This window comes from Cebus imitator, unplaced genomic scaffold, assembly GCF_001604975.1.
Source record: "Cebus imitator isolate Cc_AM_T3 unplaced genomic scaffold, Cebus_imitator-1.0 Scaffold325, whole genome shotgun sequence".
Taxonomy (NCBI): domain Eukaryota; kingdom Metazoa; phylum Chordata; class Mammalia; order Primates; family Cebidae; genus Cebus; species Cebus imitator.
The window spans coordinates 246,311-268,879 of record NW_016107640.1 but is presented as its reverse complement, the minus strand read 5'-3'; the positions used below and the strand labels follow the sequence as shown (position 1 = coordinate 268,879).

Sequence of the window (22,569 nt, the reverse complement as noted above, 5' to 3'; positions counted from 1 at the left end):
GCCAAAAGGTTTTGCTGTCTTGTAATCCTCAACTGGGTTAATACATTTTTCTGCAACTATCATACAGAAGGCACTTGGTAAATATTTGGTGAATTAAGAAATTCAAAAGGAGAATTGTAGATAATTGGGAGGCAATGTAATACAGTGATGAAGAACCCAGATTTCGAAGGCAGCCTGGGTTTGATTCCTGGCTCTGCCGCTTGTTGGAAATGAGACACTGGACAAGTTACTTCTTTATGTCTGTTTACTCACTAATAAGGTGGATATAACAATATTACCTTTTCCTATGGGATTGCTGCCTGGATCAAATAAATACTAGGTCATATCACTGTTAACTATTTCTATGTTCATTATTATTGTGGTTGCTCCAGAAGGCTAAGGGTTAGGAAAAGAAGGTATTTGCACGATGAGATTAAAAGAGAACACAAGTGTTCTAAAGAAAAGAAATTAAAGATACATGGGTTTCTCTCCAGCCTCCAGGTTTCTCATTCATGCATTTCTTAGTCAGATGATCTTGAGAGGAAGAAAAGGGCACAAGTGGCTTCAGTGGTCTTAGTAAACAGTCACCTTTCCCCATCCCGACTTTTTCCTTGGCTAAATCCTGTTCATCCTTCAGCTCTCACTTTTGGCAACTTTTCTTGGAAGAAGCCTTCTTGAGCCCCAGGGACTGCGTTAGATGCCTCTTTGATGTGCTTCCCTAGTCTCTGCTCTGGCATCTCACACACTTTAATGGTTGACTTGATTCTAGTTTGTATCTCCGGCTAAAGAGTTTGTTTGTTCTTGGTGGTATACCCAGCTCTTGGGTCAGTGCAAAGAAGCAGAGAGGAAGTGGCATAAAGAAGTGATGCATAAAGATTTATTTGAAGTTTTGGAGATAGGCACTGTACAAAATAGAATATCAAATCACCGACCCTCCATAACCAAAAGTCAATCATATCTGCTTAATTGTAGCTTCCTAGCTCAATCCACCCAAAATTTTTAAGTGAGATACTTTCTTGTAGAAAATAACAAAGAGGAGCTCCGAAATATGTATCAACAATATATGTATGTTTGTTTATAAATGCTTATACATGCCATCAGCATATCAACAGTAAGTCCATTATACACCCAAAATAGAAATTCCAAAATGAGGAAATTAACAGACATACACACATATATACATACAACACACATACGCGCAGATATAAACCTTCTGATGTAGCGTAAGTTTGACAATGCCATTTACGTCTTGTTTTCTCAAGCTTGGATTATTCCTATTATCTTCAAACCATAGTTTCTTGACAGGGAACTGTTAAGCCTCTTGTCTATTTTCTGGTGATTAACTTAGTTAAAACTACAAAATAAAATCTGTAGGTCACCTAAGCAGGTACACTTGAAACTGAACACACCAAGTATGCCTTTTGTGGCATAGACCTTCCACTCTGGCTTCGGCACACCTGGAATACCATATGTGACAATACACCACCCAACACAGGGGCCAAGTCAGGACACCACGGTCAGTCATGCATCACTGTGTTTTGCCCTTAAACCATGGGCAATGTGATCCCATTACAATTTGTGCCACTAATGTGCTTAAAAAATTTCCCATACCTCGAGTTAGAGACCAGCCTGACCAACATGGAGAAACTCTATCTCTACTAAAAATACAAAATTAGCCGGATGTGATGGCATGTGCCTGTAATCCCAGCTACTTGGGAGGCTGAGGTAGAAGAGTCGCTTGAATCCAGGAGGTGGAGGTTGTAGTGGGCCAAGATCACACCATTGCACTCCAGCCTGAGCAACAAGAGCAACTCTGTCTTAAAAACAAAAAAGATTTCCCATACCTCACTACAGAGAAAGCCCCAGACCTCACTACCACATACAAGGCCTTCTATGATGTGTCCTTCATTACTTCTTTGCTCTTTGATCACATGTACGACACAGACCTTTCCTAAATGACTTCTGTGGCCATAAAGAAGAACTCACTTAAGCCTGGAGATCTTAGAGTAAATGAAAGAAGACACACTAATTATAAATAATGGCAGTGAGGAAAGAGTTTCCCTGCAGGGTAGTCACAAAGCCTTTCCACAATTAGATATCCTTCTGGAAAACTCAGTAGGCCAAGAAAGCCTGCCCTGGGCCTGTACTTCTACATGGCAGGGTCACCAAAATGTTTCTGTTGAATGGATATTTATTTTCTTGATATACAATAAATGCATGGTTTTATGTAAACAAAAAACATATTTTTATTATTTAATTTTCTAGATAAGTCATTGAAAATGATGCATGCAATAAAGATTATTTGCAATACCCATATTTGATGCATCAGTTTCACAATGACACAGTTTAGCATGAAATTTAAATTCAGACAATAATTTCAAGGTGACAGTTTTATCTACAAAGTCTCCATTTCTAGTTCAACCAATTTATTTAATGGAACAATTTAGAGCACTTGTTTAACAACAAATCCAAATAACATTCAAAAGAAAGTAAAGGGAAATAACTTTCAAATGCAATTTAATAATAGAAACTATTGCTGTATTTAAAGCAATGAATCTAAACCTAAAATGTAAGTGTTAATTGTATATGTTCTTATTGAAGAGATTCAAGTAAGATAGCAATGTAATTATAAAAATGTAAACTTAGATAAAATCTACCACTTTCCTATAAAACACAGATACACAAATATTAAGACTTCAAATGAAATATACGCTGTGAAGTTAAGAGATAAAAAACTGAAAAATAAGACAAAATTATAAACTTTAAATATACATTATGCTTTAGCTCTCACTTCATTGGATTTCCATTGCTTTCTAGACACATCCCTACAATCAGTTCTAGACACCTGGTGATTTTCTTTATTATGAGGTGGCAATAATTAAATACTCTATTTCCTTTGGTAAGAGAAAGCATGATTTATGAGAAAAGAATAAAAATATAAGAAAAACACTTAATAAATTATTCAATGTTTAGATCAATCTGATTTCAGGCAAATTTCTTCCATGCTGCAAGTATGGAAAAATGTAGATAACAGCACAGTATTTAAGATTATATCTGGGTTTGCTTTCCTGTTCTTAGCAGTTCTGTGACTGTAGGCAAGACACATAGCCTCTCTTAAGTCTTAGTTTATTCATTTTGAAAAGGGAGTAGTAATAGGAAGTATGTCTCAAATAGTAAGATGTATACCACTGGTGGCATTTAAGGTAGTTTGAATGGCAAGATGGGCAGATTGCTGGAGCTCGGGAGTTTGAGATCAGCCTGGGTAACATGGTGAAACCCCATCTATACAAAAAAATACAAAAATTAGCCAGGTGTGGTGGTATCTGTTTGTAGTCCCAGCTACTTAGGAGACAGGTGGGAGGATCACCTGAGCTGGGAAGGCTGAGGCTGCAGTGAGCCAAGATCATGCCACTGCACCTCAGCCTCAGTGACAGAAAGAAAGTGACAGAGGCACTGTTTGAAAGAAAAAAAAAGATAGCTGCTGTGGTGATAAACTTATTTTAAAAAATTTATTTCAACACTATTTTAATATGCATGATAAAAAATAGAAAATTAGTATGTAAACTAAAAAAAAAAAAAAAAGTAATTTTTCAGGACAAACCAAGCAAGCATCCTGGGAATCTCTTTTTCTCAGAGTATAGTTCTTTTCAGTTGTACTTTGAAATTTCACTTCAATGAACGTGAACATTTTCAAAATGGTAAAGTCCTTTATACAAAGAAGTAAATGTCAGAAGAAGGTTCTTAGGGTTCATGTAGATTGTGTCAGAATTAAAGGAAATGATGAACTAAATTTTATAAGGTACTTAGCACAGCACTGAAATACATTAAAAACTTAATAATTATTATTTTTCCTTGTGACTTATTGCCATATTACTATAATCCTAATAAATCAAGTATAATACATTTAGCATAAAAGAAGTAAGTTTGAATATCTATACATAGCAAAACAATCATCTTTTAGTTTCCAAAGGATTTATAAATAACATGTACCACTAAGAAAAACAAGAAAGGATAAAAAGAAATTAAGAAACATGGGGAGGGACAGGAGCTCACAGGTGACAAATAAGCAAAGAGTTGATAAAATTAAACAACATATACAATTTTTCTTAAGAATATTTTGCAAAATGACATATGTTGCAATGATTAGGCTAAGTAAATCTGCCTATGAAATTTGAGGAATTACCACACCCATTGAATAGCACCGATATCATCATATTACATATTGTCTCAGGACATTACAAATAATGAAAACAGTTTTCTGGTTCCGTTTTCTAAAAAATTCTATCAACCAGCCTGGGCAACATGGCATATCCCATCTGTACTAAAAGTAAAATTAAAAAACAAACAAACAAACAAAACTAGCTTAGCATGGTGGTGCTTGCTTGTAGTTCCAGCTACTCAAGCAGCTGATGCAGGAGAATCGCTTGAGCCCAAGAGGTGGAAGTTGCAGTGAGCTATGATTATGCCACTGCACTCCAGACTGGGTGACAGAGCCTGCCTCGAAAAAAAAAAAAAAAAAAAAAAAAAAAAAAAAAAAAAAAAAAAAAAAAAAAAAAAAAAAAAAAAAAAAAAAAAAAAAATCCTACCAAGTAAGGCAGGACATACCACTGTAATGAATTCTAAAAACATTTCCTGTAGTTTTACTAAGTACTTGTGAATAGTTTTTTTTTTTTTAACGTTTTCTCACAAAGGGCAATAATTATATTAAATATGATACTACTTAGATAGTTCCCTCTTCAATGTATTTTATGTGTCTCCCATTTAATTGCAATGGTAGTTAATATTTTCCTGCAGCTAATATTTCTGAATAATATATGCCCAGTATTTTGTGACTGTGTTCTTGTTCTTTTAAAGTATTCTGGATTTTATCCACCCATATATAAAGTAGCTGTAATATTTTGGTGTTCTGGTTATTATTACAAATTAACCCCAAATTTTCTTTTACCATAGGTAAAGAAAGAACCATTCAATAATTAATCAAAAGAGAGTAAATACCACACTTTAATCAAAATATCTTTAGTCATAATAAGACTAAATTCTATAGTAGCAACAGTTCTTTCTTTAAACATGCGGTCTGGCCATGTTGCCCAGGCTGAACTCAAACTCCTAGGCTCAAACCATCCTCCCAACTCAGCCTCCCAAGTAGCTGGAACTGCAGGCACCTAGCTAGTATACTTATATCTAAGAATATACTGGGACAGAATTGGGTGCAATCTGGTGAAACCTCAAATATGAGTAAGCCAAGTGACAGAAAATTCACCTAAAGTTTCATTTTGATAGCTGACCAGAAATTTCTTGCCCAGAAAATGGGGCTCTGGGCCAATGAAGAAGGTAGGCTCTCAAGATTCAGGAGAAAATTCAGAAATGACATCTACTGAGTTAATACATGATGAACATATAACACTACCTGTCTTGGGAGAGTTGGAAGAAACTTATCAATGACCCTACGGGCGGCCCTCCATATGTATCAAAAATGCAACTCTAGTCACTCAAAATTAATTAAAAATTAATTTTTCTACTTCTTGCTTAAAATATGTAATACAACTATAATTGTGTGATATGATGAAACAGAAGCTTCTTCACAGAAGCAAATTTACTGGATCTAATTAAAGCTAATTTTGGAAAACAAACATGCAAATGACTTAAAATAACCATCTAGCTTTATCAAATTATTAATTCAATTTACCATCATCAGTAACTGTTCTGGCACTAAAACATATTCTCCCTGTTTTGATCTCTTCCCTTTGCTAAATACACCTTTTTATCTCTCTCTACATAACACTGTCCAATTAGTAATCTCATAAAAACAATGAGAAGAAATCATTAAGTATTTCCACGAATAATGCCTGTTTTAAAATTTAACATTTTATATATACTAACATTGCTCATAGTCCTGAATAAATTAAAAGAAAACCCTTTGTGAGAGTGGAAGTACTTGGCAGTTTAACTGCCTGTAATATGCAAATTTATAACATGTTTTCCTGACATTTAATCATATTATAACTTAATGTATTCATCAAAAGCTTACTGATAAGTTGAAAATTAAAGTTGTACTTTTTTTTACAGTTTTTATTTTACTTTTTAGATAACAGCTAACAGTCCAATAAAAATCAGGGAACATTTTATAACATAATTTTAGACTCACTTGCTGGCCCTAAAACATAAACATTATCATTAGGAAGTGACAGTGATGAAGTTTGTTATAAAATCAAATGATCCAAGTATTAAAAACAGTTTAATTTTTTATGATACTTCTTACGCCCAGAAAAGAAAAATTGGTACATGACTTTTATCAAGGTACAAAGTAAAAACAAATTTACCCATTATGATTAGGGTATTCCTATAATATAGATCTTATTAAGCCATTGCTGTTAATTCTGCTTTCACTTTTAATTGCTTAACTTCAAAACATTATTGTAAATAATACAAGCTGTTCTTCTAGCAAATATTTATGATTATAATAGGATCTAAAACTTCTTTAAAGACTTGACAATTGTAAGATGAAATTGATAGCAAAATAGGTCAGAAACAGGGCACTTGGCTCGGCTCTTGCAGAAACGATACACGGTGAACTTACATTTTCAACACTCTAAGTACAGATGCTGCTCAAGTTATGATGGTGTTACTCCTGCATAAACCTACCCTATGATCTTTTCAACTTACAATGGGTTTATCTGCACATAACCCATCTTAAGTCAAGGAGACTAGTGAATGTCTATCACTTTTGTACCATAATATAATTGAAAATCGTTAAGTTGCGCCACCATAAGTTGGAGATTGTCTCTAGTAGTTAAGTTCCGTTGAAAAAGCATGCCAATCAAGTTTGTACTTACTTTGCAGAGGCAAAGTGTTTCTAATACACTGTAACTCTAGTTCCTCTGTCCATTCCAACCTTGGAAGCATCTGCTTCATTTCACAGTTACCATTCTCTGCCCCGGACACTGGTTGACTATTGACTGGTATCTGTCCCAAACTCTTCATGTGTTGTTGAACTTCTGCCAAGAGAACAGCCTGTATTGCTTCAGTTACCTGTAAAGTATTTTTTTAAATGAATTATTTTTACTATTATTAGAAATGCTTGTGTATGTTGCAAAAAATCCAAAGCCTTGAATTTAAATTTGAGCAGGTTTCCATAAACAGTAACTTTCCATTCTTCTAGAATTAGCATCCACAACAACTGAAATATGGGGAGCAACAACAACTGAAATATGGGGAGCAACAACTGGTACCCAGACTCTCATATTGTTTTTTTTTTTTTGCAATACAAGAGATTCTAGAAGGATACTTAGGAGGCATTTTGAAAGTCCAGAATGCTAACCATTATACTATGAGACAAAAAGGAGTTTTCAATTATTTTTCCTATTTTCATTTGCACCAGAAGATAAAGAAAATTCATTTGAATTTATTCTATTGATCTTTAGATTCTCAAGGTTAGATCCTCAAGCTACATCTAGCTCCAAAGCATTATTTAACTAAAAACACTGCCTTTAAACTATGTCTAATACAGGAAATTAAAGAAATAACTTTAATAATAAATCTTACTAAACTGTGTGTATGCCTATGTGGTTTTACATAGATTAAAGTATTGCGAGTCATGTCTTCCACTTGCTGTGAATGCCCAGTCAAAGACCTGTGGTTGGAAGGAGGGGGAAAGGAACGCTTGCCATAGGACACCTAACCAAATGCTTCATTTTTAAAATGAAGAATCTGGGGGATGACACTTCTAGGTTACACACACTTGGTGGTCAGACCTTCTGATTCCTGATTCTATGTTTTTTGAAGTCCATGTCCACTCAAGATTCTATATTCTCAGCTCTCAGTGCAAAGCTAGGGACAGTTTCCTAGACCTCTTCCTGATAAAAGATGAGGTAAGATCTAGCAGTTAGGTAGAGCCCAAGGAAGGCCAGGAGCTGAATTAGGGAGAGAAAAGAAAGGACACTGCTGATACAGACAAACTGGAGACATCTTCCCATTACCCTTCTCTGGCCAACAGTTAAACCTTTCATATAGCTACATCCCAGTGCCTTTCATCTAGCCACATTCCAGTGCCACATCATATATATTTCCCCTCAGAAGTCTGTCCTCTGTCAAACTGACCCATGTTCCACAATTGCCACTGCCTCTGTCCATTACTCCCAGTCTACACATAAGCATGTCTAGATCTAGGGATATGGGACCACATTGAGAGTGGTGACCTAGAGATGGTTTGGCCAAAAACTGAACATATATTTATGTAAACATTTATTCAGTCTCTTTTGTATGTCATGGTAGCATGTGAGACCTTCAGGTTCTAGGGACATGCAGGGAGCTTATTATGTTGGCAGATATTTGCTGGGGCAGAGAAGCTGGCCTCTTACTTTTAAACATAGGAAGCTTCCTGAGAATACTGGAGCAGATTCCTGATTGCTGATTATCTCCAGTCCTTGTCCAGCCCAAACTCATATGTTTGATTAAGGAGTGAAAAAGGCTTATGAATGGTAGAATATCACTGTTGTATACCGTGCATACTAACCTGTAGTACTGCCTAGTCCAATACAAGTGAATGGTGCTTACTCATGAATATCATGTAATGAGATATTTAACATCAGAGTATCAGTTATATGCCATTAATCTAAGATATACTTAGCATATCATGATGCTGGTGAATAATGCCCATTTGTATCTACCATATGAGACAAACCTGTATGACATGGTGAAACCCCATCTCTACAAAAAATGCAAAAATTAGCCAGGCTCAGTGGTGTGTACCTGTAGTCCCAGCTACTCAGGAGGCTGATAGAGGAGGATTGCTTGAACCCAGGAGGCAGAGGTTGCAGTGAGCCCAGATTGCAACGCTGCACTCCAGCCTTAGTGACAGAGCTGGTATATATATACCAGTTCTGATATATAGATATGTGATGAAACATATGTTAATCTCTTAACTATCATATATGTATCTTCTAACATACATTGCTATATAAATATATCGGTAAACCATGCTAATTTATGTATATCACAATGATGGGATACACTGTATTATTTATTCATTATGAACAATTTTGTAACAGTAAACTAATTTCATTTTAACTTTGTCATATATGTTATTTGATAGCATTGGTTCCATGATGCAGCTGATGTGGTAGAAAGAACTCGGGTTTATAAATGAAAAGGTTTGCGTTTCCAATTCAACTATGACAGTTACTACAAATCCAACCTTTGACAAGTCACGAACTTCTCTGACTCTTCATGTTCTAAGTCTGTGATACTGAGAGAAATTAGGATGAGAGCTTTCAATAACAGAATACTGCATTGAAATCGCTCTTTCTATACTTATAAATTAAGGAGGATATTGGAGGACATCCTAAGACCTACAAGGTGTCCAGACTATGTCATATCCCGTAGAATGGGTAGTTTGCCTTCACTGGGCTTATGGCTGTCCTCCCATCCTGGGATGCTTATCACCCCAGAGACATGCCCACAATGTGATCTAAAATGTCATGTCTCCCACTGAATATAATATCCTATACAACTTGGACAATGATTCTTTCTTAAAAATATACAGGAATTTTTGCAGTTTCACATAACATTTCTAATTATTTGATTTACATGTCATGACTTCACTTTAACTGCTGTTGTTTTTTTTTTAACATAGTTGTCACCAAAAATGCATATTATAAGAATAATAATATGAATATCATCAAAAAACTAGAGGAACAGAAATAACAATAGAATAAAATATATTAACCATGATGACTAGGGTACTCAGTGCCACAACAGTTAAAGTGAATATTGAATGCAATCCTATTGGAAAGAAATTCAAAACATACATTTAAACTCAGTGTGAGATGAGAGGTAGGCTGTATCTTCTAAGTATATAATAATGGTATTATAGTATCTGGACTAGATTAGGCACTAAATAAATACTAGAGGAATTGAAATAGATTTGTAGACATTCAAAAATAAACTGTGGAAAGTATAATTTATTGATAGTTTATAACTATCAATATTTGAGTCTTTCTCTATAAATGTAGTAGATAGATTTTACAGGTAGTCAATAAAAATAGAATTTTCTCCAACAAAATATAAAATATTTATATGGCATTTTATATAACTTTGTAATTTTAATAATGAGCTAGAATTGAGCTCTATGGCTATAAAACCGTCTTCCCAATGTATATAAATAAATTTCTTCCAAAAGGTAGATATACAAGATATAAAAGAATCATATTCTTTTATGAGGCAATGTGCAGAGATTAAAAATAAGGTTTACAAACTCATTGACTAGAAAGAGTCAGCTACGAATCTGGGATATATGCTTATCAACTAAAAGTATTACTGAGTCATAGGCAAGCTAAAAATTTTAGTGGTACTCCATTGACACCTTGGAAGAGCAAAATACTGTAAAATAGTATACAGCATCATGAAGATGCATAAGAACCCATGTGTTCTGTTTGTTTCTTCCAATGTCTAGTGTTTTTGTTATAAAAACATTTTCCCCAACACTCTACTCATGCTGGCCTTTCATGTCTTTGTATTTTCAGATAGAGGGGGGTATCCATGAACCACAGCAGCAAAAAAGAACTCTTCCAATAACTTCATGAATGTGAATTATATCATACCTGCACAGACTGGTCTCTCCAACAGGAAATTAGCTTCAAAAGTGAAAGGTCAGCTTCAGGTACATGAGATGCATTCTTTCCTAGAAACACACAGAACACATTTATATCTTGAGAGTATTAAAAATGGATAATGGCTCTTAACATGGGCTGCATATTAGAATCACCTGGGAAGCTTTGTTTTTTTATAAACGCCAGTGGCCAGGTTCAATCTTCCAGAGATTTTTATTTTACAGATCCTGTGGTAGAGGTGAGGCAGGCATTAATGCTTTGCAAAAGTACTGCAGATGATGCACATGTACAGCCAGAGTCAAGATCCATTTGTGTACATTTACACACACACACACACACACACACACACACACACGTGTAATTTTAACAATTATATAGCACATATTCACATCAAATCAAATTCATTTTTACAGCTTAGACACACTTTTGTTCATTTTGCTGACCCAAGACAGATCACCAAATCTTACAATTCCTTACTCATACAAATTCTGAAATTCTACTCTGCCGTGAATTACTCTGTATCACATGTAAAATCAAAATAAAAGACCTTTTTTTAAATTTGTCCTTACCCAGCTATACCACGCTGATTAATAGGTAGAGCACTAATGTTTTAATTTGACTCATTCTGTTACACATTGTTTCTTTTCTGTTTGCTCTCTCCAATGTCCTTGCTATCTATTTGCTTTAATGTTCAGTGTGAAATTTTAAGAATGAGCCAGAGCTTGGTCTATGTAAATTGATTCATAGAGTGTCCAGCAGTTCCCTACACAAAAAAAGCACTTAATAAGCGCCTTTTTATTCATTGAAAATGTACATATAATCATAATGAACAATCGATGATATAAGGCTTTCTGATGGCTAAAGTCTGTTATCTAAGTGCCAGATTGTCAGAGTGAGATAGGGAAGAATGGTAAGGGCCTGTGCAAACGGAAAAGTTGTTACTATAATTGTCTATTTAAATTAATATATTGATATATGTTTGACATTGTGGTGTCAACGATTTAAATTAGCATTTGTCTGATAAACTTTTCATCAAATCACTATTTTATATTAATATGTGAGATACGGATCTACATATGAATATATATTTACCACATTACTCGTCAAGGAAAATGTAACAGAAGGTACTGTATACAATGTAATTTGAGAACATGAAAGTAATATATAAGAAACTTCTGACCAATTATTTATATTATTTTTTCCTAATGGAGCATTTAATATAAATGTAAAATGACCAGGAACAGTATATAAAACATGTAAGCATGGTAGAAGATTATAATTTTGATATGTTTTCCATTTCTTCTTGAACACAGAGGGTACGGGAAGATTTTCTTTTGATCTCCTTTTTTCCTCCCTCTCCTACTTTGTTGACCTTGTGACTCAACCATCAAAGCTAAGTATTGGTCTCAACTGTAACTACTTACTAGCATCATGGGGTACTTCACAGCACACTTTAATGTGATGTTAAAATTTTAATATGTGATGGAAATGAGAACCAACTTGTCTTGGCAATATCAGCAAGCTAAAGAATTAATTGCAACTTGAGGGGTAAAGATAAAAAGAAAATATCCCAGGCTTACCAATATTATTCAGTCACCATTCCTGCTGACAGAAGTGAATGCTGGTTCCTATTAATCTTTTAGATGAGCACTTCAGAGTGTTATTTTATTCTTCAGGATTTGGCTTTATAAAATTAATACCATGAACTCAATACTTCCTTTTATTTTTAATCTTTCTTCTTCCTATGATTTTTTTGAAAAACGTGTTTCCCTAGTCCTTATCTGAATTTTAAATGCTATAAATGCCAATGTAAATTTCAGAGAGATGATTCTATGCTAACAGTGGTTGCTTAGACTGTTTGACTGGGGCAGCCACAGGAAAAGCAGAGGCCTTCTTGATTGTGGTTAGTAATCCTGTCTTTGCAGAAACACTTATACTGAATATTAAATTCCAATCACCTTCCCAGTTACCAGTGCTAAAAAAGTGAAAGGAAACTGGATAGCTAACCCCAAGAAGGGTGACTACCTGCGGAGAAAGGAGGCAACCCAGACTGGGGCCATTTAGAGGGAACAGTGTCTGTAATCATAAATGTGAGAAGTGGCCTGACGCAGTAGACAGGAAATGGGGTTAGAAATCAGATTTGGATTGGCATGCAGGGCCGTCTACTGAATAGCTGTTTGCCTATGAGTCATCTAACTTCCTTGACCTCCATTTTTTTGAGGGTAAAACACAGATGCTGCCTTCTACTGTGCAAGGTTCTTTTTACATTAAATGAGATAATATATGTGAAACCATATTCTTGGAACATACTAAGCACTAGAAAATTGGAAGCTATTAATACACGCTCACTTAAACATACTCTTTTTTTTTTTTAAGAGTAGGGGGTGAACACTAAGAGATAAGGTTGGATGGCGGTGTGTATGTGATGACATAGAGTGGCCACATCGTTTAGCATTTTGTGTGCTATAGTAAGGATGGTGGCTTTTATTTTAAGTGAAACAGAAGCCACTGAAAGATCGTACATAGAAACGTGAGGTTCTGACTTAGTCCTGAATAACCATTCCTGCTGGTTGGTTGGGAACATAGCGCAGGAGCCAAGAACAGGAGCAGAGAGGTGATCAGGAGCCTCCCGCAGTCATCCAGGCAAGGCAGGATGAGTGCTCACAGGGGTGAGGGTGAGGGAAAGGGAGGCTGAGGAGGCTGGAGCTGCTGGTGTAGGGGGTGAGAAGCAGTCAGATTCTGGGATACATTCTGAAGGTAGAAGTGACACAATTATCAACAGATTGGATGTGGGGTATGAGAGAAAGGGAAAGTTAAAAAATGATCCCAAAGTTCTTGGCTTGTGCCATTGGCAATTGGAAGAATAGAACTGTTGTTTACTGAGATGCCCCAAACTTGGAAAGGCAGGTTTGGGAGATAAATTTCCATGAGGAAACAAGAGAAAAATTAAACACTGAAGTTGTTACTGAGAAGAATACAACCTTCTGAAATTGCAAGAAAATTATCTAATAATCATTTATTTGGTAAGATAGTGATGCAATACACTTTCCAATAAAACACAGAATAATTTAACATCTAAGTACTTCCTTTGCTGAAAGGTTTCAAATGTTTAGTCATTTCAAAGATCATTTGAAATCTATGCTTTATAAATGTTAAAGTCTTATATCTATGTTTTAAATTTATATAATGGTATATCTATGGTTTTAAATATTATATAAATGTCACCCATCTCATTTTCTAAATGAGGAAAGTAAGGCCCAGAAAAGCTAAGTGGCTAGCCTAAAGCCACACAGCTAGTATAATCACAAACATAGATAAAATCTATGTTTTATAAATGTTATTTATTTTGACATTGCTAACCAGATATAGAAAGACTAGTTATTTCCTTTCATAGGAAAAAAAATCAGATCATATCTGTATTGGTAACTCCCTTACCATTTCGTGAGCAACTGTAGAAGCTTGACATATTTAAAATGTCATTCCCAGCACTTCTCACCTTATTATGTACACATTCCATTCTGAAAGAACTGTTGAAAAAAAGATTGACAGTGTATTACTAAAAATATGAAAAATTCTTTGAAGAAATAAATCAAAGGTATGGGTACGTGACCACTTGAGCAAATTTGGAAATTGAATACAGATTATTTTTAGCAATACCTTTCACGCCAATTTCTTTTATGAATCTGATTTCCTCACTTTATTCCCACCTAAAATACTAATCCCAATTGACTTACAAATCTTAGTTTGCCAGAATTATCTGTGACCTACATTTACAGGAGAGGCTTTGCTATTTTAAGTCACATGACTACTGACTAATGCAACAATTAAAAAACCCTAATAGGTCGACATCTGCAAAAGAATTCTCCTTAGGTAACATTTGAGCCTTACAAAAGTAGATTTTATCCTAGGTCAGTGTTCCAATCATAGGAATCTTCCAAAATTGTCAGGGATATTCTCATAGGTAGGCAATTATTTCCTTAAAATTCAGTTAAATCATGCACCCAGTTGTTAAGCGTACAAGGATTTCTGAGCCTTCACAACTACAGTAAAATCTTTGTGAAATGGTCAAATTTGTTGGAAGGATTTAGTGTGGCAAATCCAATATACATTATTTTGATTTATCAAAAAATAATATCTGGGCTGACAGCCAGATCAAATTGGGAGTGGCTGCAGTAGAGAAGCTATCTCTAATCCTGACACCTTCATTCTATAATTTGTTTCAATGAAGAATTCTTTAAACAGTCAACTGATGGGTGACAACATTTGAAAGGCTATATGATGAAAGGTATACCAAAAGTCTGTAAGCTTTCCTAAAGTACACTGACATCAGACACATCATTTCCATCCTGTAATCTGTATCAGGAATAAAGTTAGAATGAAAACCTCTGGCAAACAACTAAGTCCCTCGTCTGCTCTGTGGGATTATGATTAGGCCAATACATCAAACTGGTTAGTAGCCTAAGCTTTTAAGAATTTGACAATCACCTGCACCACCCACCTCATTTTGTAAATGAGGAAAGTTAGGCCCAGAAAAGCGAAGTGACTAGCCCAAAGCCACGTCGTTAGTGTAATCTCTAAACTAAAAACAGTTACTTCTAAACTGTACTACGTATAAATGAATTACTAAAAAGTATCTTCTATTTTAATATGTCAAAATATAAAATAAATGGTAAAATTTGAGGTATGAAATTTTCAAATTTTTCCTTTCCTGATGATATAAAATATATATTATCATAAGTATTTACATAAATGTTTTTGTTCACACTTAATTCACACCATGTATAATGGATTTCAAGATGTATGTGTGTTTATGTATACATGTATCTATCTATCAACTCATTTAACATCTCATACTATGACCTTCTTGGCACATATTATGAGAACAATAAATATCTGTTGAATAAGTGAATTTTTAATCATATAGATTTATTGCCAAATTATACTCCAATTCCAAACAATTAAAAGGGAGATACTCTTAAATGTGTTTTAAAACAAGAAATTGTTGCATATTTACCCCCCACTGGAAAAAAGGGAGAAATGTTAAAGAGCTGAATGTAGCAAATAATAATTTTTAATGTCATAAATTAGAATTGTCAAAATCTCTAGGTATGTCTTACCTGCCAACTCTACATGCCAATTCTAAAGGCATGTTAACTAACTTATTAACTAAAAATAGTCTGCTCAACAAATAAACTATAATGTTTGACTCTTGTAAAAAATCACAATTATTGTCCAGTCCTCTTGGAATTCCAACCTGATTTGGAAGAGTGGCCGTGTATTTATTTGACAAGTCCAACACTTTCCTGGAAAATAAATTTACTCCTGAACAGTCTTTTATCATTTCAGTATTGCATAAATCCCAAGCTGGCAACATCAGTGAGAAATAAGCTTCATTTGAAGCAAGTCCCAAAGAAACGGGACCCTGAAGCTTTAAAATATTGAGGTGCTTAATACAAAGATAATCTAAATCTTCATCCACTCCCCATGGCAAAAGGCAAGACAGAAGCAATTTAGCTGTGTCTATTGTGAGACTGGCATCTGCTTTTCTTGATGGCTTAGGCTGCATTTTTTTGGAGATCTTCATTTTCTTCTGCCTTTTAATGACATCATTTTCTTCTGAAAATTTGATGGTGTTATCTCCTTGGGCCAGGCTTTCAGAAGTAGGCTTGGCTTGTGCCTCTGCTGAGAGAGGACCACAGGCAGTTTTACTTTTTCTCAGTGTCAGTGTCTTCTTCTCCACCGTGCTCTTGACTCTTCTCAGGACCTCACCACCATAGAATGAACTGGAAGAGTCAACATCACTGAGTGGAGTTGGTAGCAAAAGTTCAACAAGGTTTTCCAGATCAAATAGAAGAATATGAAAGCCTACGTTACTCCATTTTATTTTCACAGGCAAGACACTGAAAGGTCTTGGGAAAAATTTGGCATCAGCAACCTAAGGGGATAAAAATATTTGTGTCAAAGTTCTTGTTTATTAAGTCATTTCATTAAATATTCCATGATTTTTAAAAAAGTATTAAATTGCAGCACAGATAAAGGCAGATAATTTCAAACTTTTTGTCTTAGCTTTAAAAATTCCTCTCTAAATACATTCTAACATCCTTTGAAAACTTCTATTTTCCTACGTTTTATTTTTCCTTTAAATAAAATGAATTATGTCGCTGGTATAAGATGGCACTAGATTAACGTCCTTTAATATACACTCTCACATTATATGAAAAAAAATACTTGCACATTATATGAAAAAAAAATACTTGCACATCTATGATTACAGCAGTACAATTTGCAATTGCAAAAATGTGGAACCAACCCAAATGTCCACCAGTCAACAAGTGCATGAAGAAACTGGTATATATATATATCATATACCACATAGGGTATGTATTCTATCATACCATATGATATACATGATAAGATACTACTCTACTATAAAAAGGAATGAATTAATGGCATTCACAGTGACCTAGGTGAGATTGATGAGTATTATTCTAAGTTAAGTAACTCAGGAATGGAAAACCAAATATTGTATGTTCTCACTCGTAAGTGGGAGCTAAACTATAAGAATGCAAAGGCATAAGAATGACATAATGAGGGCCGGGCGCGGTGGCTCAAGCCTGTAATCCCAGCACTGTGGAAGGCCAAGGCGGGTGGATCACGAGGTCAAGAGATCGAGACCATCCTGGTCAACATGGTGAAACCCCATCTCTACTAAAAATACAAAAAATTAGCTGGGCATGGTGGCGTGTGCCTGTAATCCCAGCAACTCAGGAGGCTGGGGAAGGAGAATTGCCTGAACCCGGGAGGTGGAGGTTGCGGTGAGTCGAGATCGCGCCATTGCACTCCAGCCTGGGTAACAAGAGAGAAACTACGTCTCAAAAAAAAAAAAGAATGACACAATGGACTTTGGGGACTCAGGGGGAAATGGTGGGGAGGGGATGAGGGATAAAATACTACAAATTATGTGCAATGTATACTGCTTGCATGATGGGTGCACCAAAATCTCACAAATCACTACTAAAGCACTTAATTATGTAACCAAACACCACCTGTTCCCCAATAACCTATGGAAATATTTTTTTTTAAACTATATCATCAAAGTGAAGACACAACCTATAGAATGGGAGAAATTTTTTTGCAATCTATCGATCTGACAAAGGTCTAATATCCAGAATCTATAAGGAACTTAAACAAATTTACAAGAAGAAAACAAACAACCCCATTAAAAAGTAAGAAAAAGGACATGAACAGACACTTCTCAACAGAAGACATTCATGTGGCCAACAAACTTATGAAAAAAAGCTCATAATCACTGATGATTAGAGAAAGGCAAATCCAAACTGCAATAAGATACCATCTCATGCAAATCAGAATGGTGATTATTAAAAAGTCATGCAACAACAGATAATAGCAGGGCTGTGGAACAATAGGAACAGCTTTTACCCTGTTGGTAGACATGTAAATTCGTTCAACCACTGTGGAAGACAGTGTGGCATTTCCATGAAGACCTAGAACCAGAAATGCCATTTGATCCAGCAATCCCATTATTGGGTATATACCCATAGGAATATAAATCATTCTATTATAAAGACACATGCACGTGTTGTGTTTATTGCAGCACTAGTCACAATAGCAAAGATATGGAATCAACCCAAATGTCCATCAATGATAGACTGGATACAGAGAATGTGGTACATACACACCATGGAATACTATGCAGCCATAGAAAAGAATGAGATGTGTCCTTTGCAGGGACAGTGGATGGAGCTGAAAGCCATTATCCTCAGCAAACTAATGGGAACAAAAAAACAAATACCCCATGTCCTCATTTATAAGGAGAAGCTGAAAAATGAGAATTCTTGGACTCAGGGAGGTGAAAACACACACTGGGGGTTGTCTGTGGAGGGGGCAGGAGAAGGGAGAGCCTCAGGATAAATAGCTAATGCATGTTGGCCTTAATATCTAGGTGATGGGTTTTGACAGGTACAGCAAACCACTATGGTACATGTTTGCCTATATGACAAACCTGTACATCCTGCACATGTATCCCAGAACTAAAATAAAAATAAAGAAAGAAATATATCATACTTTCTTTATTTATCCAATCCATTGTTGATGGGCACCTAGGTTGATTCCATGTCTTTGCTATTGTGAATAGTGCTGCAGTGAACATACAAGAACATAGGTATTTTCGGTAGAACTTTATTTTCTTTTGAATACATATCCAGTAATGGGATTGCTGGGTCAAATGGTAGTTCTTTAAATTCTTTGAGAAATCTCCACACTGCTTCCACAGCAGGTGAACTAATTTACATTGCCACCAAGTATAAGCATACACTTTATACATTCCCACTTATAAGTATACACAGTATAAGTATCCCATTTACTCTGTGGCCTCACCAGCATCTATTGTTTTTGATGTTTAATCATAGCCATTCTGACTGATGTGAGATGGTAACTCATTGTAGAGTTGCATTTGTATGATGACTAGTGATGTTGAGCTTTTGTTCATATGTTTGTTGACCAATCGTATGTCTTCTTTTGAGAAGTGTATGCTCATGTCTCTTCCCATTTTTAATGGAGTCATTTATTTTTTACTTGTCCAATTGTTTACGTTCCCTGTAGATTCTGGCTAGTAGATCTCTGCATATGAGAAAACCTCTGAAGTGATGGCTAGAAGAAGGGTAAGAAGATAGGCATACAGCATCAACTGAGAATATTTCAGAATGGCTGACATGTAGAATATGGGAATGTAGAGAATGAGCTACACAGAAGACATGAGAGCTAGATTACATAAATCTGTATAAACTCTACTGAGTACTAAATGTATTCTAAGAATAGTTATGACTCTTGAAGGGGAATTTAAGCAAAGAGGTCACCTACTCACAAACTATAGCTGTGGTTTCTTCTGGATTACTGCTTAATTAAGCAGGCTAAAGGGAGTTCTACCCTCCTATGCACTCTCACTTCCTCAAAGCTATAATCTATGTCTCACCATGTAGATCTCCTCAACTTCTGGGCCAATCAAAATCATAGCAATTATTTGAGAAATATTTCTTGTTCTCCTCTTATTTTGTGATCCACACAGCCACAATAGGCCTAGTGCACTGCCATAAGCAAAAATGCAAAATTTCTGTTCCTAAATATGGTTACCTTATTTAAGAAGCAACGGAATAGATTATATTATTTTAAAATCATAAATGTTATTCCAAATTTATTTAACATACAACAGAGTTGGTTTCCATTTAAAAACAAGTCCATTAGATTATAAATATAAATCATTATGTTTTAATGTATTAAATTATTAAATATAATTCCAGCCAGTAATCACTGTTTGAAACTTTAGGAAGTATATGTTAAAAGTCTTATTACCAAAGGGCCTTGAAAACAATGACAATTATTTTGGATGTAAGGTAACACAGAAAAATGACAATAAATGCTAACAGTAGTATTTTCTGAGTTTTTACATTTTATAGATTGGGCAGACACAATATTCAGTAATGTTCACCAAAGGTTGTAGTAAATCTTTATTTTTATGCTACCTATATGCAATACATTTCACAGACAAAAATTCTATTAAAAGTACCATGCTAAATGCAAAAATACAAATATAATTATGTTAATTTTAGAATGATAAAATATATCTAAAACATTATTCAACAAAAGTGTTTTGGGAACATTCATCAATCTGATTGCAATTTTTAGAAGTCTAGAACAAGTAATTAAATGCAACAGGTATTTCATCTTATCTATGCCACTGCAAAAATGTGAAGACTAAATATAAATATTATGTGATTGGTTTACATGTTGTTTATAAAATGCTATCTGATTGCCTGACAGATAATTCTGTAACATGTGAATTCCAGGAATTGGATCATAGAGAAGGTTCTGGTATTTTCCTCAAAAATCATCACTTTACTACTTTTTGAAATCCCAGGTTGAAGAAAGAGAGGAGATATTGTTTACAATTGGTAAAGCAAGAGGTTGGCACTAAAGGAGAATCCATTCCAACCTCTGAACTTCGGAGAGTCTGGGAGTAAAATAATGCTGATACATCTACATGTGAATGCTATAAACAGCAGGTGGGAGTAGGCAAAGGCAGAGAGGGTTGAATTCTTTGTCTGAAGTAGAAAGGCTGGGAAAAGCTACTTAGTCTGAAAGTCTGCAAGTAGAATCCCAGATGGCTGGCAGGCTGAAATTATTCTTCTACTACCCACAAGAGCCCAGAATAATTAAAACCAAAGTCAACCACACAAAATTCAAACTGCAAGAAATCCAATGTACATATAAAAAGGAAAAACAAAAAAGACCAATTGTTCAGACAAAAAAAAATACATGTGAAAGTACAAGTCTAACACTTTTATCTGAAGAACAAAAAAGTATATTGCTTTATTTTCCTTTTCCTTCAGCCTACTATGTTTCTCTTGTGCTTTTTTCTTCCTTTTCCCCCTGATTCAGAAAGACAACATGGTTAAAACAAGACTGGTTTTACTCCTGGCTTTGGATCCCCCACTGAGTTTGTTATGAAATATTTGACCCCTGCCTAAGTTACTACAACCATAAAATAGATTGGATAAGGCTGATGCTTAAAACAGCCTTTATCTTCTCATTTTATGACTTCATACAGTCACACTTAAATATAAATATTTAAATACAAAGTGAAGAAATATAGGCAGCAGCTGCTAAAACATTTTAGATATTTCCTTATGTTCCAGAGTGGAGAATTTAGAAATTGTCTAATTTGATTCTTTCTCCTTACACTAAGGGGAAATGAGAGAGAAGGGAAATGACTTGTTCAAAGTTACTAATCTGGCAAATAGCCCAACTAGGATTCCCGAGTGTGTTTTTCCAATCTATTCTACTGATGACATTATCCGCTTAAATTCTTCAAAGAATGAAATAATATTTTCTATTTATTATTTTTTAAACATACAAGGGTCTTTATTAGCTAAACAGTCATTTTACAATACACCACAATCACTGAGCTGTATAAGGAAGGAAAAGTCGTCATAATGTGAAAACGTTCACTAATGAACTAATCACATATAAAATTAGTACCTAAACACTCCTTGCCTTATAACATAAAGACCCAGCCCCATCTTTTAGACTTGAACCAGTTATCTGATGATGCAATTCAATTGTAGATAGCAAATACTGTTAAATATGTAGGATTATGCCAACAGTGACAGCAGAACTCTGACTCATAATCAGTGGCATTGACAAATAAGGATGTAGCAGAGGAAACCAGGTAACTTGAGGGAACTCAGATGTTTCAAATGAAAAATATTTTAATGTTAAGCATATAAGTAGGACTGTGGAAAGCTTGATTATCCTCCAAATTCTTTTCTAGAATAAAACTTCTTATTCTTAGAGAAATTCAAGCATGAAATAAAAGATGACATATCGTGCACCATACAGTTTAATTAGAAAAAAAAAACAAAAAACACAAAACAAAACTCATTCATTACATAGTCATTTAAAGAATTAGTGCCTAATTGCAATCATAATCTAAATTTTCCTCAATATAAATAAGTTATGTTATTTATTTTTAATTTCATTTTTAAGTTAAAAATAAAAGGCTTTTAAAAAATCCCCTTAACAGTCCTCCATTCAGGTAACTGATCAGATTAATTCTGTGCTCTCCAGTCCCTCTGACCACCAGTATACTGCTTTCTACTTTCTGCATTCTACTCATAGCAGCTGAAATATTTACTTTCCAGTAATTTCAATTCTATTTGTTCTCAACCTTCTTTTCTCAGCTGTGCTTATCAAATTAATTACATATTTTAATAAGCTATGCAAATATTAAAGAATTCTGTGTATATAATTCAGTTCCTAAGAAAACAAAGTGTAGGGAGGCCGAGGCGGGTGGATCATGAGGTCAAGAGATTGAGACCATCCTGGTCAACATGGTGAAACCCCGTCTCTACTAAAAATACAAAAAATTAGCTGGGCATGGTGGTGCGTGCCTGTAATCCCAGCTACT

At 34.9% G+C, this 22,569-nt stretch overlaps 1 protein-coding gene across 1 annotated transcript in view; it reads right to left on the bottom strand.

Moving 5' to 3' along the window:
* The window catches only part of WDR72 (WD repeat domain 72), a 210,118-nt gene that overhangs the window by 67,432 nt on the left and 120,117 nt on the right, over positions 1 to 22,569 (bottom strand). Inside the window, exons 15-18 of the mRNA XM_017504589.2 lie at positions 15,704 to 16,521; positions 14,022 to 14,113; positions 10,578 to 10,657; positions 6,813 to 7,008 (exon numbers count right to left, since the gene is read on the bottom strand). Coding sequence (XP_017360078.1) covers positions 6,813 to 7,008; positions 10,578 to 10,657; positions 14,022 to 14,113; positions 15,704 to 16,521 — 1,186 coding nt within the window. The remainder of the gene's footprint in view (positions 1 to 6,812; positions 7,009 to 10,577; positions 10,658 to 14,021; positions 14,114 to 15,703; positions 16,522 to 22,569) is intronic.